This window comes from Hermetia illucens, chromosome 3 (genome assembly GCF_905115235.1).
Source record: "Hermetia illucens chromosome 3, iHerIll2.2.curated.20191125, whole genome shotgun sequence".
NCBI classification, from domain to species: Eukaryota; Metazoa; Arthropoda; class Insecta; order Diptera; family Stratiomyidae; genus Hermetia; species Hermetia illucens.
Window position 1 is genome coordinate 29,768,355 of NC_051851.1, and position 22,445 is coordinate 29,790,799.

Here is a 22,445-nt window from a genome sequence, read left to right on the forward strand (position 1 = left end):
AGTCTTCTATATTCTCGGTACTTTGCTTACCAACCGTCGAGCCGCGACTGATAGAGCACGAGAATACTTCCAGTATATTTCAACTGACGAATTTGCTCATCCTCCACTTCCACAATCATTGCCGACATTTGGACCAGTTCCACCTGTCAGCGCAGCCGGTGCTCAGAGGTGGCGATGAGGAGGATGGGGCGGCAACCTCGTCGGCCAAACCAAAACCAAGTGGCCGAGGAGAACCTCGATAGTGGTGGTACCGGGAGACGCTGTACTCATTTTGGTTTGCCGGCCGTGATGCAGTAGGCGAATGCTCCAAAGGCCTAATTCGGGCGATCAGACCCGAGTCTGCACGATGACTTATCTGAAGTGGTAATTGGCCACGGAACCTCACCAGGGGTATGCTGGTACCATGGGAACCGATATAGCCCCTGGACTCTCATACTTCGGGTGAACTCCCGTTGTATGTGAGTACAGCTCGGTTATTTGCGGTTGGGCCCCTAGTGGGAGCTTCATGGGGGTTGTGGTTATGCTCAAGCGAGAAGAGACCTTCGGGCCTCGGCGTGGTGTTGTGTTTCAACACGAGTGCTGTACTCCTTAGTTCGGTAGAGATTTAGATATGTCTTGCATCCAAGCTAAGCCATGCACTTGGTATAGACCATTGTTGCTTGTCTCAGCGGGGCTCTGATTGTGGTCACAAAATTAATCCGCGTCTTAAGAAGACCGTTGGATTAAGTCGCAAGACAGGTGCTCACGTTAAACCCTTAAGGACTTAACTGTCAGCGCAGCCGAAATCGAGGAGGCAATAATACGAATGAAATCGGGGAAAGCCACAAGACCTGACGACATTGCATATGAGCTCAGGAAAGCGAAGGGCTGGGACCCAACACTACGGCTCAGTGAATTCTTTAACCCGGTTATTCAGGAAGGTAGAACACCGTCTGACTGGCAAGAAAGTACCACAATTCGAATATGGAAAAAGAAAAGGAGTCCAGCAGAATGTTCAAATTACCGCCCGATTCGGTTACTTTCCCATACCATGAAGATTTTTGAACACATTCTTGGCAACCGTATTCGCGAAATCGTTTAAATAACCGTGAATGAAACCGGATTTGTCAAAAACTGCGGAGCTACTGACGGAGAAACATCGTGAGAAACAACAACCTCTTTACATCGCATTTCTGGATCTGGAGAAAGCGTTTGACTGTGTGCCACACGAACTCATCTGGTATACTCTACGACAACACTTAGTGCCAGAAGAATTCGTGCGCTGGGTTTAATTGCTTTACGAAAAGTAAAGTTCGAAATGTGTTGAGTGTATCAAAACCGCCTCGTGTCTCTGTTGGTGTTCATCAAGGAAGCGCCCTCTCACCACTCCTTTTTATTCTTATTATGGACACCGTCACACGGGACATCCAACGTCCAGCGCTCTATACACCGCTTTATGCAACCTGGCGTCTTGCGGTAATGAAGACGAAGACGTTGCGTTGGACGAGTGGCATGACACGTTTTGATGACTTCCGAAATGCGGATATCCGTGATCGATATGGGGTTGCACCGATCGTGGGAAAATTGCAAAATCAACCGAAATAACAGTGGCATGATATGCTGGATGGGAATTTAAAAACCTCTAAATTGCATCTAGATCAGGTATTTGATAGGGCCAAATGGCGAAACCGATCAGGACGAGCCGACCCCGCTTGTGAACGGGGCAAAGACTGAAGAAAAAAGAAGACGTAACCCTGTCAAAATGAAATGCAACAAGAAATGTAGGGAAGTATACAGATGCATATACAGGTATACATGATTTTCCTAAAGCTGCAGAGGATGTCTTTATTATGCACTTCCCAGTATATACCTTGTCATGCTAAATTAAACCAAGAGCGATTTTTTTTTCTTCGAGCCATCTTATTGCAGTCAGAACTGCATTCTTAATCATTCGGCTCCATTAGTTATTGTCCACTTTTTTATAGGCAATTCTGCTCTCTGAATCTCATCAACGCACGCCTTACTTCTAGACCACCATGTCATGTACATGAGATCTGGTTAAAATGATAAAATTGTCATTGTACCTCAAGAATTAATTTTCCACTTTTCATAAAGTTCACGAAACTCTACTTCCCTTTCTCTGCAATCGACTGAATGTGGTTTCTGTGATTGTGCGATTCTGTCGATATCAAATTGCATTGTAACTATGCAATATTGCAACCCAATCTTAGTTAAAGAATGGCTTTTGAAATAGACCAACACACATCCCATAGTAAAATGATTGTTGGTAAAAAAATACATATTTACGTTCACTTTAGTTAGATCTTGCTGGAAGTGATTTGGTTTGATATTGTAACATCTCCGCTTGGTGTAAGAAGTAACGGAATTTTTAACAAACTAGTATAAAAGCCAGAAGAATTTTATAAAGTGGTATCAGTTCACCTTTGGGTTTATACAGATAGAATTAGAGCGCACGTTGAATTTTTTCTGAAAAATGGCATTCAAGGTATGTCTCAAATTCTAGAACTAAATTGAGAATCGACTATTAATAGATACTTCAATTTGTCATTATTTTACAGACTCTCCTAATTCTTATTGTCGTTAGTTATGCTGAAGCTGGATTTTTATCAGGAGCCCAACTCGGTTTGGGACTTACAGGTGGACATGTAGATGTTGTCAACTCATCTCCAGTCGTACTTGGTCAACCTGTGTTGGCCCGAGAAGAACCTTTCGATTCACACCCACAGTACAGTTTCAATTATGGCGTTGAGGATAGACTTACCGGCGATTCGAAAAGTCAAACGGAAGCTCGCGATGGCGATGTTGTCAGCGGTGAATATTCCCTGTTGGATGCGGATGGTCTTCAAAGGATTGTGAAATATACAGCTGATCCTATTAATGGTTTTAATGCAGTAGTGAGCCGGGAACCAGTTGCTGCCACCGCAGTTGCTCCTGTTTCTGCAACCCCAATCGCCGCAGCTGCTGTTGCTCCAGCTTCTTTGGCTCCTGCTGTGATATCACCTGTAGCCACAGCTGCTGTTACTCCCATAGCCGCCGCTCCCTTGTTCCATTCAGCTGCTGTAAGAGCTGACGTTGCTCCAGTATCAAGTATATCGCATTACGGAGCTCGGACCTATGCAGTTGGAGCCACTCAGTTAAACCTTGCAGCAGCTCCTTTGGCAGCTTCATATTCAGTGGTTTCATCTTATCCTGGAGCTGCTTACACACCTTTAGCGCAAACATACGCTGCTTCTCCAATTTATGCCGCCCGCTTCCCTGTTTTTAATAATGGATTCAGGACACTCCTTCACCATTGAATATACAATTGATTTCTATACTAAAAGTAACTTCCATACCACAATACCTATCTATAATTATAATAATTCAGAATAATAAAATCATGTTAACCGATGAATGTAAGCCAGTGGTATAATTTGTATGTGAGTCATATATAGTTTATGAATCAAATACATTTTTGGTATTATTTTGCTTTTTGATTTTTTTCTCAAAGACATCTTCATATAATAAAAAAAATCGCTATAGAGAATGCCCTGGCTTACATAGAATATGGAGGCATGAAGAATATGTCGGCAAAAACTGGTCCATTGGTTCATCGCTCTACTTTATTGGTCGATTAATTAGCGATAAGATCATTTTTAAAGTCAGATCTGAGTGGCATATCGTCAGTGAATGCTACCTCTATTCCTTTTAGAAGCAGCATCAGGACTTGTTTAAATCAATTTACTTATCAATTTTTAATTCAACATGGAATTCGCACTTAGTTGGCTTTGTTCAGTGGAAGCCCGATCATAGTAGAATCGTAAGTGAAAGAAGTACGAAATTCATTGATTGATTGATTGATTGATTAAAATCGGTGCACCGTTTGTTTAACTCCCTGTCTGTCTGTCTGTCACATATGAAACTCGCTGGGAAAGTTGAAATTGGGAACCCACTTACAGGCAGCAAATAAGCTTACGGGGTTAACCCCACTTATAAGACAACAAAATAGGTAATTCTGGCAATTTTTTTTAAAGAAAACTACGAAACTTTTTTGAATGACCGTTATCATCTTAAATCACATTCAGGTTTCAGTTATTTCTTATTGAAAAATATTGTTACTATTCTGTTACAAATGTACGCCAAAAAGGGCGCCAAAAGGGTCGTATTATCAGATAGATAAACTTTAAAAAAATTGATTGTTGTTGATTTTTTTTCCAAAGTTATAAGTGGGGTTAAACCCTTAAATTAATTTTAGAAGTAACATTTTGGCATGCCCCAGCTCCGACTCCTTTCATACTATTCTATTGACCTTCTTCCTTGTTACGTCTCTTCCTCCCCTAGTTCGCCACTGATGTACACACAGAGCTCTGTATAAAACACGCTCCAAGGGGAAAATATTAGTCTTCTGGCAGCAATGCTGCCGCTGATTACTAAGTCCAAGACTAAATACCTGGTTAGGGTCGAGGTTGCATTAGGATACGAAAACTTCAAACCCTTTATTTGAAATAATTAAGACTTGCCTTTTCTATTCGCTAGTAATATTTATTAAGTTAGCGAATGTCGATATTCCGGGAACCACTTGATCCCTTCAGTAGTGCTAACATAACAGACTTAATTATTTCAAACCATTCTTAATCGCTAGAAGCACCGCGAGATTACACTTAAACTTCAAATGCTTTTTGTCTCAGATTTCATAGCACCCGCAATTTCACCCAAACTTCTTCAACCTCTCCTCCTCTCCTCTATTGACTCCCATTAATCATCGTGTGACCTACTCTGTATTAAATTCTCCTCGGTGTGTAATGCCGGTCAGCTTTCTTCCCCGGCTGGATGCAGCTTGGAGCGCACCTTCTTTAAGCTTGAACTCTTTGATGCATTACACCCCATTTGACTCAAAGTCTACAAGTGAAATAAAAGAGATTCTTTATTTGATACCTTACGAGGTTGCATTTGAAGAAAAATTTTACACCGCCTTTTGATAGATTGGTAAGCTACTCTCTCCCCTTCAAAAACTACAAAAGATGCTACTTACTGAATGCGTACTTTTTTCTTAAGCCCACCATATTTCGTTTGAATCAATCCAGCGATTTTTGGAAAAGGTGCTATGACAGACAAGAAAACACATATTTGGGTTGAATAATTTATAAGAAAGGGTCCTTGAAGTAACCGACGTTTTTCGGACCCCCCACAATCCTCCATCTTGCAACCAGTGTCAAAACTGGTATCGGTTTCGAAAAGTACTAATTGAGGCTTTTCATTTGATACCCCACATGAGTATATTCGATGAAAAAAACAGTTACACCCTTCTTTTGCGTGTAAGAAGACTCCCCTTAAACTCAACGTCGAACTATGTTACTCATTCTTTACAAAGGGAGTCACAGGCTCCACATTCTTACCGAATTTCGTTGCCTAAATAATAGGTGTGACAGACAGACAGACGGTTAGACAGGCTGTTGTCGGGGGATTCGCCGATGACGTTGTGGCAGTTATAATATCTAACTACCCTGATAAAGTAGAAATTTATGCGAGCTTTAAATCCTAATTAAAGCTTACCGAGCAAAATCAGTGACCATCAGCTCGATATTAGCAAGGATGCTTCTAAATATAGGCGGCCCGAAACACAACCGAGGATTACTTTCATCGCGAGTCGCCAGATCTGTTCTCTTATAGCCAGCACTAGTGAGCATCCGCGATAACAATTGTAGAAAATCGCAGACAGTTTCAAGCTGTATATTGGTTAAGTCCTCTCCGTTGACCGGACAATATCGTATGAGGGAGCAAGCGTAATTTCGGAAATGATTCCAATGGATTTTTTGGCCGATATATCAAGTCCCTTGTACGTCAAGCAAGAAGCGACCTTTAACAAGTAAACTAAATAAATGAAGCCACTGGCTGCGGGGCAAACAGCATGGGACGGACCAGGCAAAGAATGGTTGGTGAACATATACACTAATTCCGAACACAACGAAGTGGACTACACAAAACCATGGCGAGAGGAATCACGACTTGACTCAATTCTCAACAGTACCTATAGAGGTGATTTTTGTATCCACCATACAGAAACTACCTCTATAGGTATTGTTTGGATGAATCACCAGATTGTCCTACACGTGAAAGTGCAGCAGAAGATGCGTCCAAGGAGAAGCCTCGGGAATGAGCTGGAATCCAGCTTAACGACTGAAAATCTGCTTAGCTATATGGTGAAATCGGATACCGCGTGGAATTCAGTAGATGGACCAGTGAAATTAACACCAAATCAAGCAGAAGCAGCTTTTCCATAAACAATTAATAAGCTCAACACCCCCGCGAAGCAATAATAAAACAGTGGTCCGGCAGGTAGAGTGTGGAGATAATACGGGATATCTTAGTCGGTACAAGACCGACATGCGTGGATTTCCCCTAGCTAAAAAAAAGACAGATAGATTGACGGACGGACATACAGATATACACACATTAAACAGATTTTAATAAGGATTCGTTTTACACAAAATCTTAGAAAAAGGGATTAATAATTTCTTGTAAAAAGGGATCTTATATTTTGTTACGAAATCTCTTTTTTGCCTTTTACTTTTTTTCATGGTGAATCCTCTCTATCGCTCTGTAGTTTTCAAGATGTTAGCTCAATGAGAGCAAAAATCCTCTCCTAAGTTGCAAATTCGTCAGATGATGGACCGTCAGCAATTTTTAGATTTCGCAATGTCCTGGTTGAAACTATCAAAATCTTAAATTCACAGATTGATTCAGCATTGCCCCTCAATTAGATTTATGTAAAATAACACGTTTTTCAAATCATTCTACCGTTTATATATCTATATACTCTCTATAGACTCTCTGCACGTTTTGTAAAGAAGAACAATGTTTGAAACGACTTGAATAACTGGTGAAGATAGAGCTACCAGAGCAACCAGAAGAAAGAGGAATGGGAACCGTGGAAGTTTACCAGTCTATCAGAAATTGCTAATGGTCATAAGGGCAGAGGCAACTCTTCAAACATTGCTTTTAATCCCGAAACAAAAGTTTTTTGTTAGGTCTGGCTCGACGGAAGACGTGAAACCGAAAAACTGGAAACTCCTTTGCTACGATCCGAAAGGAAGATCTACGAAGTGTCGCATCCTCATCTATTGTTTCTTTGGTCACATGCGACATATAGCATTCTCCTCTAAGTCGGCATCTCTCGGCCATAAATGCTGAAGACGAGCCTTTTCAAATGTTACATTACCTAGCCTTTCAACAGTTAAGTTTGGAAAATTCATGATTAGGTTGCACGAGTTTCTCTTTTTAACGTATGTTTCAACTGGGGGAATTTCACACGTTATGTTAGCTGGGCTTCGGTTTCTGTTGCTCCTTGCTAATTACTGAGCAACATTGCCTGTTGTTTGCCTAGCGATTTAGTAGATGATAGCGTTATCTAGCCAAAAAGCACCCACATTAGGAATGTTTCGTTCAGTTGGCCAAGTTTCGGCTGCACTTGATGACAACTCCACACCAACTGGCTTGATATATCATTGCTTTTAGTGCTGATAATGCCGCCATTCTTTTGCTGCTAATGAAATGACATATATCTCCGCCTGGAATATGGTGGTAATTTTTCCGAGGGGTCGGGCCAGTTCTATAATCAGATTCCACGAGAATACTCTTGCTCCCGATCCACCCTCCATGACTGACCCGTCGGTGAAGAAGAAGTCTGTAATCTGAAAAGACTCATGTTACAATAGCATCCCGCAATCCACGAATTCTTTTTGTTCTCTCCACTTGGTACCGCTTTAATCTTCACTTTAAAATCCCAAAAACTACTTCTTCGCCTTCCGGCTAACTGTCACTGTTCGAGCCGAAAGGGTATTTATCCATCCAACGCAAGATCGGTTTATTTCCACGGTCAGTCGACCGATGACGTCAGATTCACTTGATGCCTCACATCCTACACCACCTACTTTTGCATATGTGGACCCCCCTCCTTAAACCGACGTAGAACGACGTTATTCACTGCACGCGTGGAACTACCAGCTTCAACCTTTCTTCCCAGTTCGGTGTCAAAGTAACCATTGCCGAAAAAAGTGTGTGTGACAGGTTAGGAGACACATGGCTAGATAAACAGACAGTTAACCAATTTTAATTTGAGAGCATCGAACACTACAAGACAGTTATATTGTGGAACCAACACAAAAAATACAGTGGAGGACTTAAGATTATAGTTTTCGTGTGAAGGCGCTCGTGGGGCTTACAGCGTCCACATCCTGATTAGATATTTGCCGTTTTACGAGTCCGCAACAAAATAGCTTGCGCGGATATGGCGCCCAAATTCACCATAATTCCAATAGTCATGTGGATCGCCCCCAAAAGGAATGATCAAATTGAATTTGATCTATTGGTGTATCTAAAGGTAACTAGTGTCAAATTTATGCCTGAAACATGAAACAATTCTAGTATGAATACTTGAATTTGGCCCCATTTGCACCAAATGATCCACTGGCATAGGGCAAAGAGGAGACGATAACGATATGGCCAGTACTTATAACAGTGAAGTCAATATGGCTGCAATGTATCTACTGACTACCGTCTTTGTCATAGATTTGGCGGATTTACATCGATCAACCTAAGTCTTGTCCCACTATATTAGAACAAACGAAATTGGCTTCCGCAGATGAAGACAAATGTTGAGTAGCGGACAAATTGCATTTGTTAATTGTCCTCAGGATATAGGGTATCGTCAGTGGTGGCGAAGCACAGGCTATGGTCTCTGTTCGACTAAAAGTGTCTCGATAGTTGCACAAAAGAAAGAGAGGTCAGGGAGTTCATTTGATGAGATCTTTCTAGAAAACTTCAAACGTCCACGGAACTCGGTATTCTGAACAGATGCTGGAAATCCGGGAACACTGATCCGTTGACAGCTCTGGAGAAAAGGAACGTAGAAAGTAGTGCATGTAGCTCCTTCGGGAGGGGCTGTCTGAAGAAAACAGAATCTAGATTGTATGCTACCTTCTTGCAAAACCAATGTCTTTCTTAAGATTTTTGGCATCAGTCGAAAGAATCAAAAATTGGCCACAAATATCGTATGACAACTTCTGTCTGCCAAAGACTGTTATCGCAGTAAAAAAACAATGTCTGTGAAGATAACTCAAAGTGGAAGTTAGCGATGTGAAGGATCGAATTTCTTGGTGAGCATTTGCTATTCATACAATTACTAAATTACCGCCATTAGTAAAATTCTTTTTCGAAGCAGGGAATATATATTTCTTGATATGTAGGTCAGCCGGCTAGGTATGTCAGAATGAATAAAAATTAGAAATGGAATAATATCATTTATTTGATTCACTACAAGTAAATACACTATCCACTCAATTTATTTATTTATTTATTTTTTTCAATAAGCGTATGAGAAACCTGGGGAATCGTATGATGTTTTTATTATAGCCGCCGCTGAAGGATACGCTAGGCTCTGCCCATGCGTATAAGAAACAGGAACTGCAGCGACAGCAGCTAATGGTTGCCGATTCACCACAGCATTGAAGCCATTGATGGGGTCAGCAGTGTAGTCCACGGTTCGCCTGAATCCATCAGCGTCTATTAGCGAGTAGCTGCCTCTGACGACATTTCCATCCCGCGATTCCACCTGACTCTTTGAATCACCCGTCAAACCATCCTGGACGTCGTAAGCGAAATTATATTGCGGATGTGTGTTGTAATCATCCGCTGGAGCAGCTGCCACCAAAGGAGCAACACCAATCGGGGAGGTATGGTAAATAGGCGCAGTCGAGTAGAAGTTGGTTGCTGTTGCAGCGGCAACAAGTGCAAGAAAAGATATAATCAGCTGCAAAGGAAACAGTTTTCAAAAAGTTAACTGAAAGATTTTTAACTCTACGCACTTTAAGATCCATTTGTAAAATCGATTTGATCGTTCCGATGTACTTCTTAGAATGGTTCGATTTTGAATTCAAGAAATCACTTTTATACTTCCGCAAAGCCGCAAGCACCGCTCACCATGTCTTCAGATGACTCCGCGGTCGATGGTTGATTGAAGCAATCTCTTGCAGATTTGATTTCACCGTTTTTGATATTCAATATTGTAAAAGAGTTCACCGTGTGTGATAGTTAGACTTGATTGCAAAGTTTGCTGCACCTTTAAAGAACGAATTGGGGGTATCAATTCGCGATTTTGTAAATCTTTTTAGTGTGGCATGTGGGGATTAGAAGCCTAGCCAAGCAAAAGAATGATGAAAATATCGAAGAAGTGAGGCAGAAATAGCACTTTCAGTTCAACGCTAATATACCATCGGAGCCAGACAGTTCAATGAATTCTTTCTTTGGTAAATTTGATACTTTTCAATGCTTTATGTGGGTAAATTCTAGGGGTGAATATTGTACATTGCTAAGTGATTTAAACGATATAGTTATGCGAAGGGCATCCGAAATAGAAATTTAAGAAGTCGAAATGAATGAATGAGTGAGTTATTTCTTGTCTTTTACCAAAAATAGAACACGCACTGCAAAATACTTCTACACCAGGACTTTGAAATTTCAAAGAGAGAAGAAGAAAAGAAGAATATTGTGGAAATAAACTAAACAGTTTGTCGGTGATTTCTCGGCAAACACTGTTCATTTGAGGTTATCAGCAAATTAAACAGTAGGATATCAAATGCGTCTTAAGAGTAGTCCAAGGACGAAATGTTATGCCTAATACACTGAAATCAGCAACTTATAAAAGCAGGCATGGAATTCAACCATTCAACGATTGAATTCAAAACCGTTAAAAATTAATAAAGACAAATGTAGGTTTTAGGAAAATATAAATTCGAAGAATATAAGCATAATAAGCACCTTATCTCGTGATATGCCGGATATGATTTGGAAAGTTAAAACGATAGAAGACTATAAGACAGTGCATATCTGTTTTTGCCTAATATAGGAACCAATAAAATTTGTAACATTCTTCTAAGAGCACGGCATGACCCAGAAAATTACGGGTTAAAGTTCACTCTCTGAATTAGTATTGTCTAATAGTCAATATAGTTAAAATTCATCCTTTTTAAGCCCTAAATGTCCATATTAACATTAATGCTGCGAATAGACATCTTATCAGGCAACTTGTTAGGAACACTCAACAAGCGGCTATCTCCACAGACAGATATTTCACTCTGCAGCTGACTGCCGTGGACAACACATGCCCTTTTTTCAGGAACAAAGAAAGTAGACTACCACCAACCTAGACCCGTGCCTACCCAGGGAAAATTCTCACCGTCACCATCAACCGCCAGCTTTTAGGAGCTGAAGTTTGTATTGCCGTCCAGCTGTCGCTGGGCGTTGTGATTCGTCAACAAAGTTTTAGCACTTTGTGTCCACCAATTTCACAATTAAGTTTCCTTTTCTTTCATAAACTACGAAAACGTTTTTAAAAAATAGATGCCAGCTATTCCAGGTGATAAGTATGGAGAAAAGCGGTTCTAAGCGCCGCAAAACCCCCAACGATACCCGCGTATTACATCAAATTGACGTGGAACCGAAGTTGCCCATGCCATCCGATGACAATGATTTCGAGAAGCAGCAATAAATGCTTACGGAGGCCTACGAGTTAAGTATGGTGATATCGTGCAGAAACATGAGAATCCGCGTACCCAAATTGAGCTGCTAACGAAAATGGTCAGCGAATTTAGGGACATCGTGAAATCCCTGCAATCTATTCTGGCGGCAGAATTTTCCGCTAGGAACGTTTGACAGCAAGCTGCTGCTCAGACTAAGTCAACAGAAGTACTTGCTGATGTCAAGCAACGATTTCGTCGTTCCATCCAAAGCAGGAGGAGCCCAAAAGTGAGCCAAAGTAGGGACTCAAACACAAAAAAATGTGCCTTGGGGTGGTCGATGAGGAGCAACAAGAAAATCCTTTCCACTTCGTCAGTCAACGAAAAAAAGCTCAAAAAGCAACAGATGAGTGCTAAATCTGTAAATGCTCCCCAAGTGTCAGTGCCTCCTCTGCTAGTGCCTTAAAGCCCAAAAAGTAGAAAATTCCTCCAATTACGGCATATAATATTAACGTCCGGCCGCTACTGAAATAACTAAAGAGCAAAGGCCTAAAGATGACCCTAAGAAACATGAGGTGTGCGGAGTCCACAGAGTCCATGCTGAATTTTTTTCGCTCATTAAAGAGCAAGGGCTTAGTGCTACCACAAGAACCCAGTATCCCTTAGAACTCAGTCCATAATTATCCGCGGTCTTCTCAGGGAAACAGACCCTGAAGAAATTATGACCGAACTCACTTCAGAGTACACACTTCTGAAAGTTCACTTGGTTGCAAGTTTTATTACCCAACAAGATAAGGCACTCCACAGCGAGAATCCCTCAATCCCTATCAAATCTCAATCTGGTCTTTTTATAGCTAAATTTGAGCCCTCCCAAGAGCTAAGTGAAATTTTTAAGATGAAGTACATCCTCCATCAAAATTTCGAGGCCGTAAGCCTTAAGGCTCCGAACGCATGAATCCTATATGTAGAGGAGACTGCCTGAGTAGAGATGGTGGTAATGCTAATCGACATTGGTGTCGAATTCTTAGTTATACCTTAAGTCATGGCGAAAAGGCGTCATCGTCTGCAAAACACAAACTATGCGCTACCTATAGCATATTAATCTGTACCTGCGGAGAAAAAGTGATTCTTGTTTACGTCTCATGAAGGGAATTGGTTTCTTTGATAATTTTAAATCCCCCATGGACCTGCGGAGAAAATGACTTATCAATGGCAAATTCAAGCTAGAGTTAACCATCGTAAATCTATCCCAGCGGTGTTATTCGTACCCAAACAAAATGAGTTTGTGTGTCACCTCTTCTAAAGCATTCACGGTACACCATAATATCTACTACAGAAAGTTATTAGCCGTCTTTCAGGCTATTAGATATTTTTAAGTAAGGGTTGCTTTTACTTTCAGCTAAGCTGAATGATTACGAGAAGCTGCAATAGCTCCTACAGAAGTTGACCAGCCAGCAAGATACTTCAGCAAGTGAATATCGAAGATAGTACATAATATTACCCAACCTAGTGGACGAATCATCAAGAAAATGGTCTAATGTTAGTTCATTTTACCAAATATAATACCAAAACAGGTAAGAGAATCAGTCTGCCTTTTCATATCTTTACTTGTTCCATGAGAAAACAGCCACTTCAGATTATGTTACATATCAATATGGGTCGCAACTATTTCCTGGTATTAAGGACACATGCTGGCCTGAAGCCATTCCCCTTACAGAACCTCACATCTGAAAATATCGTCAACGCAGTCTACAGAATCCTCTATCCGGCGTACCAAAATTATTGACGATCAACAAGAACTCACAATTTCCCAAGCGCCTCTTCTCAATTCAACGAAGATCCAGATAGAGAGAGAGAGAGAAGTGACATCTCTTGAAATTTGAAGTCAGAAAGGTGCCACTTGCATCAAAAGTTGTTTTGATAGCAAGGGAATTATGGAGGAAGCACAAAGAAAGTAGTCTATCATTGATAATAACAATAATCATTGGCGCAACAATCCATATTGGATAAGAGCCTTGAAGAGAGCACCTCATTCAAGACTGTAACGGTACACTACAGTACACTGTAGGAGGCAATGTGATCAGCATTGAACTCGCCTGAGATTATTACCCTGATTTTACTCAGATATTCATTCACAGCTGGGTCGACTGGTATCCAACATCCAGTCACAGCCCAGCGCTCTAACCACTCGAGCCATCCAGACACTATCATTGGTCATCTTATTAACCAAAAGTTTCTGGAAAATGTTAAGCAAATATGAATGACATTAGTGATAGATGATATGTAATATCACCTTAGAGTGTAATATTACACTGGCATCACCAAGCGTAATAAAAAAATACATCACCTAGCATCCAAAAAGACGACTGACGGTTTCGTCGCGGACAGAGGTAACTTATCAATTGCTACCTCAGATCTGCTCTGGGAGCAGCATGATCGTCACCCAGGTTGAGAGTTGGGTAAAGCTGATAACCCTTTACGGAAAACAACTTGTTATGAAGCCACAAAATGAACCTCGGAGTGGATTGACAACGCAACAACGAACCTGCCAACAAAAATGAAATAACAATTTAGGCATTTTCTCATGGGAGGTTGGCTCCGCCGATGCCCTGTCCCAATATAAGGCTGATACAACAGCACTGTAAGAGATGCGTTGGCCATGGACCGGTTTCCGGCAGAAGAGCCACTTCACTATATATTATAGTGGCCCTCCAATAAACCGTGTGCTCGGAGTAGGTTTCTTAGTCAGCCAAAAAATGAAACCTGCTGTTATCGGCTTTGAAAACATAAGCGAACGGTTATGCACTCTGCGCTTGCGGGGTAAATTTACAATATAAGCCTTATTAAAGACTGCAGAGTCGGAGAGACAGTTGAGCGGACCCTCGAAGCCTGTCTCGAGTTTGATATCATACTCGGGGATTATAACAGCCAAGTAGAGAAGGAGCCCGCATTACCAATGGTAAAGGAATAGGGACTGTTCACTTAGCAATGTCACATGAAATTGTTGTTTGAAGATCCTGGAATCCGCGGAAAGCGGTCCACAAAGAAACGTGAGGTTCTCTAGATGGGGCCACTTTCAACCTAATTGGCAATGTGTTGATCACGCGTTCACGCTGTCACCTTTCAGCTTGATGAATGTCGATGGCATAGGGCTCCGGGCTCGAATAACAACACCACCTAGAATCCCCTTCGACAATTAGTTGAGAGTGAATACTGAAGCCATCCGCAGCAAAACTCTCCGTAACAACCATAAAGAGGAACTGACTGAGGCAATGACTGCAGTCAACGAAGGTAATGGAGATGAAGCACCAACAAATGATCTTCAAAATCACCTGCAAAACGTTATCATTGATACAGCCACTAACATACTTGGCCCCAACCGCAAAACTCGGAGCGGCTCGTTCGAAGATGAATGGAAGCTAGCAACGGAAAATAAGAATGCCGTATCGAGTAATGTTGCATTCTCAAAGGACGCAGGCACGCGCGGAGACTTATCACGAACTTCGTCGAGCGGAGAAGCGACTTCACAGACGAAAAAGGTAGGCTGGGGAAACCAACAAGTTTACGAACTCGAAAAGTGCAGGCAGCAGCCGCACCAGGCGCGGAAGTTTTACCAATAAGTCAACAGGATAAAGCCTTACACACCTCGATGCTTATCCTGCCGAGACAAAGAGGGAAATCTGGTTTCCAACAGAATGGGCATATTGGACTTTGATGAACTATTGAACAACCAGAACATCGTCGAGTTGCAGGTCCTGCGAACTGAAGACGGCGGACAAATACTGCCACTATCAAGTATAGCAGAAACAGTCCGTGCAATTCATCGGCCAGGAGCCGATGGAATGACAGTTGAATTCGTTGAACATGGAGACGAGCAATTGCACAAAGCGGTTCATCAACTTATACTCAAGGTGTGGGATAGCAAATCAATGGCTGACGACTGGCAACGAGGCATCATCTGCCCCATATATAAAAAGGGAGATATCAGGCAATGCAGCAATTATAGAGGTATCACGTTACTGAGTACCATCCATAAGATATTCTCCGCTATCTTGCTAGGCCGGAAAGCCCCATACGCCCATAATATCATTGGCCCATAAAAGGAGACTTTACTCCAGGCGAATCAGCAACAGAGTAAATTTTTCTTCTGCGGCAAGCGATGGAAAAACTGTTGGAATATGGACAACAGTTGCACCATCTATTCAAAGACTTTAAAGCCGCCTATGATAGCATAGCCAGGGTAAAACTGTACACGGCCATGAGGGAATTCGGTATCCCGACGAAATTAATAAGACTGACTAGGATGACTCTGACCAATGTGCGAGGCCAGATAAGAGAAGCAGGATCACTCTCAATTCGACATCAACAGCGGTCTACGACAAGGGGATGCCGTATCATGCGTCCTCTTTAACCTGTCCCACGAGAAAGTGATACATGGCGCCGAGGTGAATGTGAATGTGTGTGAATCCTCTTTATGTCCATGTTCCAGAGAAGAATCCTCCGAAGAATTTTTGGCCCCCTACATGAGGATGGACGATTCCATAGCCTACACGATGACGAAATCTATGAGCCATACCATGACCGTCCGGTTGTGGATAAAATCCGGCTCAATAGGTTACGGTGGACGGATCACTTAATCCGTATGGATGGGGATGACCCAGAGCGAAAAGTCCATAAAGGCAATATCTATGGTAGAAAAAGAAGACGAGGCAGACCCTGCCTGAGATGGGGCGATGGCGTAGACTAGGACACCAGACAGCTTTTAGAGATATCGAATTGGTGGACCTCGGCGCAAAACCGGGATGTCTGATGATGCTATAAATAATATTTCCAACTACGCAAGGTAACTAGCGCTCAAGGAGAAATAGTGAGGAAGGAGGCACATTGACAGTGTCCATCTATTATATATTGGGGGCAGAGTGTAGACTTTTCAAGAATCAATTTAAATCTATTTATTCTGCTATTAATAGACTATTTTTTTCACTCATTAAAAAATATGTGATTGCATCAATTTTGCTATGTGATATGGGTACAGGCTGGAAATGAAGCAATATTCACAGTTGCAGTCCAAGTTACAAGTTTAACATCATTGCTTGCCGCTAGAGTCAGATTACACTTCTGCAGAAGATCAAAGCTTATTCTACTAGACCACGACAATCGGCTTCACTATAAATATAACAAACGCATGGAACAGAAGTCAGTAGCGAGTTTCAATTCATCTCATACAATCTTAGATAAACTGAAGCAAAAAGATGGTATTTAAGGTAATGTATCAACAGTTATAAATCTTTGGAAATCCCTTACTCGTACCGTTCAAATTATCAACTTTCATCAAAATTTAGACTATTCTCATTCTCACCATTGTTGCCCTGGCCAATGGAACTATTCTCCATAACAACATCTTGCCAGCAGCTACGATTTTGCGAACTGCTCCAGTTGCTATTGCGGCCCAACCCGTGTTGGCAACTGCCGAAGAGAACGACCCTCACCCCCAGTACAACTTTGCATATGATATCCACGATGGACTATCGGGTGATTCCAAAAGCCAAACAGAAACCCGAGATGGAGATGTAGTACGAGGACAATACACTGTCTTTGATGCTGATGGTTTGAGGCGAACTGTTGACTACACTGCTGACCCGATTAATGGATTCAACGCTGTAGTCAGTCGCACTCCAGTTGCAGCAGCCGTTGTAGCCGCCCCCGCACCAACGCTCGCAATTGCACGTGGACCAGCATTTGTTAAGACCTCGTTTGCTTCCCCAGTTATCTCTTATGCACATTAATTAGGTAGAATATATACATGGTATTTAATTTTATGGATTTCCTGCAAATACATCGAGTTCATATGCGATAAAAGGGAGTTTGAATTTCTAATAAGAAGGAAAACAAAGCATTGCTGTTCACCTGTTTAGTTATTCCGCCCGCTTTAAGCGCATGTCCTTACCATCAAACCGAAAAATTAAATTAATCTAGTCAAACCACTACCTACGTGGCTTTATCAACCATGGTACATGAACCATTTCGTAGCTCCACTCGCTCGTTATCTGATTCTTTATCATTCTGAAAATTTAAAATACAGGATTCCTCAAAATTGGTATTATCCCTCTTAAATTAATCACTGTCCCGTGCAGGTTTCTATAACCTGATTGGAATGAAATATAAGTATGCTGAGCGTCGTTCATTCCAGTGACCCTGAATATGGTACGTCAGAGAAATCCAACCAGATGCTGGCTTATTAGAAGTAAATAAACTAAAAAATTAAAATAAAACTATTTTTAGCCCAAGCACGACTTCTTATTATTTGGTGCACAGTAGTATCTGCGTGGGTAATCTTTCCAACCGAAATTAACGCTCATGTTACAAAGTTTTCCGAGGACACAGTGTTCCACAATGACCACATGACCAGTTTTGCAGGATGGTTTGGCTCTGAGGTGTAATGAGGTGAATTCATACAGGAACTGTGAGTAGATAATTTTCAACTTCATAGATTTACTCATTAGATCACTGAAAAGGGTTCTGACTTCTCCCTGCCTCTGTCTTCACGAATGAAGTTCATCTTCACTTAAACAAACAAATTTGTTGAATTTAAACTACTGAAAATCATAGAGCACGGCACACCATCTAATTCATCTAATCAAAAGCTAACTCCTGGAGGTGTGTACTGGTTTTAACTCGCTGAAATGCTCCCTCGAATCCAAAATCGAAACTACGATAATTAGCGAGGATTGGAGTGATTGTCATAACTTACTATGGTACACAGATAAATCTAAATCTGCGGGTGGGATATATGGAGGAAACCCCAGGCACGATGCTGTTTTTCAGGTGGAGGTGTATGCACTAATAATGTGCGTTGTCCCAGTACGACCATGTTAACATTCGTGTTTTCTCTGAGAGTCAATCGTTACTAAAAGTGATCGTATCCCCATAAACCAGATCCAAACTGGTATGGGAATGCCAGCAAATCCTTAAAATGGTGCTGCCAAAAGAAATGTGATAAAGGAGAAAAGGCTTTGATTGCAATGAGAAGGCCCAATTACAAGAAATGGATTCTGAACACCGGAGCCTAGTAGTAGCCTAAGTAAACTGATAATGAGGGCACAAGGATGTATCTATGAACGCAGCTAGATTTTTTGTTAGGGATATGAGGTATCCCAAGTCCAGAACAATTTACTCTCCCTCATATCCCTAAAAAAATTTAGCTTTAGCCTGGCTTAGGCTTGAAGTACTGGCAGTTTTAAGTTGGATATAATTCGCACCATTGTCGTGTTTGTGCGTAAATCTACTAAATTCAACTTCGGCAAAGCCAACATTAACGGTCTAAATTCAACTTTAGCGTCTTTCAACTGGGTTCATATATTAAGCACCTGAACGTGTGATCAAACTCTAAGCAACTTTTACAATATCCTGTCCGATTTCCTCTCCTGCTACGTCCCTTCTTCCCTTGCTTGCATACGTTCGAGCCCAACTTGTTCACAACGGAAATTCTTAATAACATTCACCTGAAACATGCTCTGCGGAAGAAGTTTCGGACTTCTAAGAATGATGCCGACTACGAGATCAATGACTAAACAAGTCGGGAAACCGGAAGCTGGGCGCTTCAGGTATGAAAGGTTTTGTTTGCTTCTCCTGTGAGTATATTTGAGTATAGAACTACCCCATTTGTGTGTTGCCCGTTAAGAATATGCATTTAGCATATCAGATTTAGTACTTCGGGTTGTAAATTTACCCGGTAAAGACAATTTTGAGCTACTGTAACTTTGTTACTGATAGTACGATTTTGATCAAATTTGGAGATAATCTGCTCCATGTATATTTCATACTACTACCAACTTTTATAACTCTGGGATAAACTTTAGGGGGGTTTTACTCAATTTTTCCAAAAATATGGTATTATACTATTATTAACTTAATTTGAATAGATATCGATATGGAGAGTATTTTGAGGCCTGGGCACCATATAGAGGCAGCTTCATGATTTTTTTCAAATTTTTCGGTTCGGTAGTTTTTGAGAATGGGTCCGTTGAAGAAATCATCACTTTCCACCCCTCCCACTCCCCGCCTTTCTAACAAATCTAAAAACTAATACCGGCTTCGAAAAGTACTAATCGAGACCTTTCATATAATATCCCATTTGACTACATTTGGTGAAAAAAATTTTTACATCCCCCTTTTACATGTATGGAGAGCCCCTCTAAATCTCAACATAGCAGGATATCAATCACTGCATATCTGGGGGTCCACAGGTCCCTTTTCACCAAATTTCGTGTCAATCGGTATAGCCGTTTCTGAGAAAAGCGCCTGTGACAGACAAACAGACAGACAGACAGACATTGTACCGATTTTAATAAGATTTTGTTTTGCAAACAAAACCTGAAAAAGCGCATGTTGGGCGTCGAAGCGCCCTTGCCCGCGGTAACTTCAAACTATTTTGGTTTCACTCTCGCTATTCTCGTAATCCCACTCAATCTCTTTCTCCCTCTATCAGTTTTACTTATTTCACTGCCAACTCAACCTTGCGATCTTCTCCTCACCTACTTTTCTTCCGTGTTTTTTCTCTCGACCAGTCCACCCTCTACGCCTCTTCTAACTGCAAAGTACTCCGAATCTCTGGATCTCTGGCCATCCTTGGTTGAGTTCCTCGTTGGCAATCTTGACCCCAATGTTGAACCTGGCCCCGATGGGCATCCTAACCTCTTCCTTCTTAACTGTATAAAACACATTTCCCTCCCCCTGTGTATAATCTACAACAAAAGTGTGGAAGAATGCTACTTTCCGCATCTCTCGAAAGAGGTCTTTATCATCCCTATCCTCAAAAGCGGAGACCCTACTCTTGCTGTGAACTACAGCCCCATCTCCCTTTTCTCCTCTTGCTCCAAAATTCTCGAAAGATATGTCAACGGCAGGTTGATCACGCAATTCGATCATCGCATTGTCAAAGAGCAGCATAGTTTCGTTAAAGATAGATCTACGGCTTCAAACCGTCTGGTCTTTACCAACTTTGTTGCTAAATGCTTTATATCACGACAGGAGGTACATGCTATTTATACTGATTCCTACAAAGCCTTTAATACCGTTGACCATAATATTCTCCTCTCTGAACTCCCTCTACTCAACCTCCCTCTCTTAATTATCTCCTGGCTTTTCCCCTATCTCTCATACCGTTCCTGCAGAGTTTGTTTTCATGGATACTCATCTCGTTCCTTCTGTCCATCCTCTGGTGTTCCCCGAGGCTCTATACTTGGTCCCCCTACTCTTTCTGTTTTTTATCAATGACCTAAACTCTATCCTCACCTGCCCGTGTTTGCTTCACGCAGACGACCTTAAATTATGTATTTGCCTCTGCTTCGTATCCGCTAGACTGTGCTCTCTTGCAGTCGAACGTCGATAATCTGGCCTGTTGGTATTCGGTCAATAAGCTGACACTGAACGTCAGCAAATGCCACTGGATGTGCTATTCGTTAAAACCCTCCCCGACATGCTTTTCCTATTCTCTTTGTGGACAATCCCTTTCACTACTGAACTCCTTCCAAGACCTGGGTGTAATATTCGACGACAAACCCATTTCCTACTTCGCTAACATCATCAATAGAGCTTCCAAAATTTTTTTATCCTACATTCCTCCTCCTCTCTCTTCCGCATCCGTGACTGTCACGCTCGTGAAATTGTACAACGCAAATTCACCCGGACCCTCTTTAACAAAAAGAACCTTCCACGGGTTGACTATCCGTCACGACTTCACACCCTGAATCGGCTTTCCCTGCAGCAACGCCGTATCTTCCTTGTTATGTGTACTTCAAAACTTTGCAATTGCCTGATGGACTACTCTGCCAACTCGGATATTTCTTTTCGCACCACCTCTCATAACACACGTAGTGCGGATATTTTTGAAGTACCCTTCGCGGAGCTCGAGATTTACTTCCATTCTCCGATCCCGAAGCTATGCCGGTTCTACAACGCTCTACAGCTTCGGTCCTTTGACACCCTCTCCTTCTTTAGTTTTAAGCGTAAGGTAAGTTTTCCAATATATAACAAGGAGTTTGTTTTCTGAATATTGTTTTAATTAAATAAATAAATTATATAAAAAGGAAAAATTTTCATCAGTTGCCGCTTTCGATTACACTGCTCCCAGGGCAGAGGTGAGGCAACATTTGATGAGTTGCCTTTGCCCTGGACGAAACTGTCAGTCACTTTTTCTATTTACTGAAAGTCAGTTGAACATTTGTAAATATTAATGATCAGAAAATGCTTCTAGTTAACTGGAGCATACGACAATACTAAAAAAATAATTACAAAAGGACATTTTTAACTCCACTATAGACATTCCCAAGTCCTTTGGGATGTGGAGAAAGGAAGAATCACTATTGTCTGAATCACGATGTAGTACATAGGTACCTCAAAGTATAAGAAGGGTAAATTTCATCAGGCTAATTGTATCTGCTATTAAGCTAGGAAAGAGATATCCATCAAGGCTGCTACTGCTAGGAGCTTGTAAATGGACTAGTTTATATGTCTCGACCTGTAGCTTTCGTCAACGGACCTGTTTTTGATTCTGGAGGTTGCACCCGCACCTCAATAACAGTAACGGGGCCTCTAGAATACTCGTTTTCTCCAACTTGAATGGGAATTCCACCTGTATAAACCTGAGACTCTGGGGTTAAATGAAATAAAATTCTCGCCTTTGGCAAGTACAGGACCTACCATAGAGCCAACTTACTTCCTCTTTTGTAGTCCTGGACCTCTCTTTTTGTGTTAGAAATATTAAAAATTGTTACTTTCGGTCACGCTGCTCCCAGGTCAGAGGTGAGGTAGCGTCTCAAGGATTGCTTCTCCCTTGAACGAAACCTTCAGTCAGCTTTTTTAAAAACTTGATTATATGACTCAAAAAGTGGGGTCCGTGGAGCACAACAAATGAAGTAATTTGCATCCCAGGTGGTAGATCCGTCATGAAAT

General features: G+C 41.5%; 3 protein-coding genes across 3 annotated transcripts; 2 read left to right on the top strand and 1 right to left on the bottom strand.

The window, feature by feature from the left end:
• Positions 1–2,328: 2,328 nt before the first annotated feature.
• On the top strand, positions 2,329–3,463 carry LOC119652752 (cuticle protein 19.8-like). Its single transcript, XM_038057052.1, has 2 exons — positions 2,329–2,485; positions 2,559–3,463. Exons 1-2 carry the CDS (start codon positions 2,474–2,476, stop codon positions 3,294–3,296), a joined length of 750 nt encoding a protein of 249 aa, XP_037912980.1. The 5' UTR covers positions 2,329–2,473; the 3' UTR covers positions 3,297–3,463.
• Positions 3,464–9,302: 5,839 nt separating this feature from the next.
• On the bottom strand, positions 9,303–10,002 carry LOC119652768 (larval cuticle protein A2B-like). Its single transcript, XM_038057075.1, has 2 exons — positions 9,843–10,002; positions 9,303–9,787 (listed from the first exon to the last, which is right to left on the bottom strand). Exons 1-2 carry the CDS (start codon positions 9,852–9,854, stop codon positions 9,341–9,343), a joined length of 459 nt encoding a protein of 152 aa, XP_037913003.1. The 5' UTR covers positions 9,855–10,002; the 3' UTR covers positions 9,303–9,340.
• Positions 10,003–16,606: 6,604 nt separating this feature from the next.
• Positions 16,607–17,351, top strand: LOC119652769 (larval cuticle protein A2B-like). The gene is made up of 2 exons (XM_038057076.1): positions 16,607–16,756; positions 16,835–17,351. Exons 1-2 carry the CDS (start codon positions 16,745–16,747, stop codon positions 17,276–17,278), a joined length of 456 nt encoding a protein of 151 aa, XP_037913004.1. The 5' UTR covers positions 16,607–16,744; the 3' UTR covers positions 17,279–17,351.
• The last annotated feature ends 5,094 nt before the right edge of the window (positions 17,352–22,445 follow it).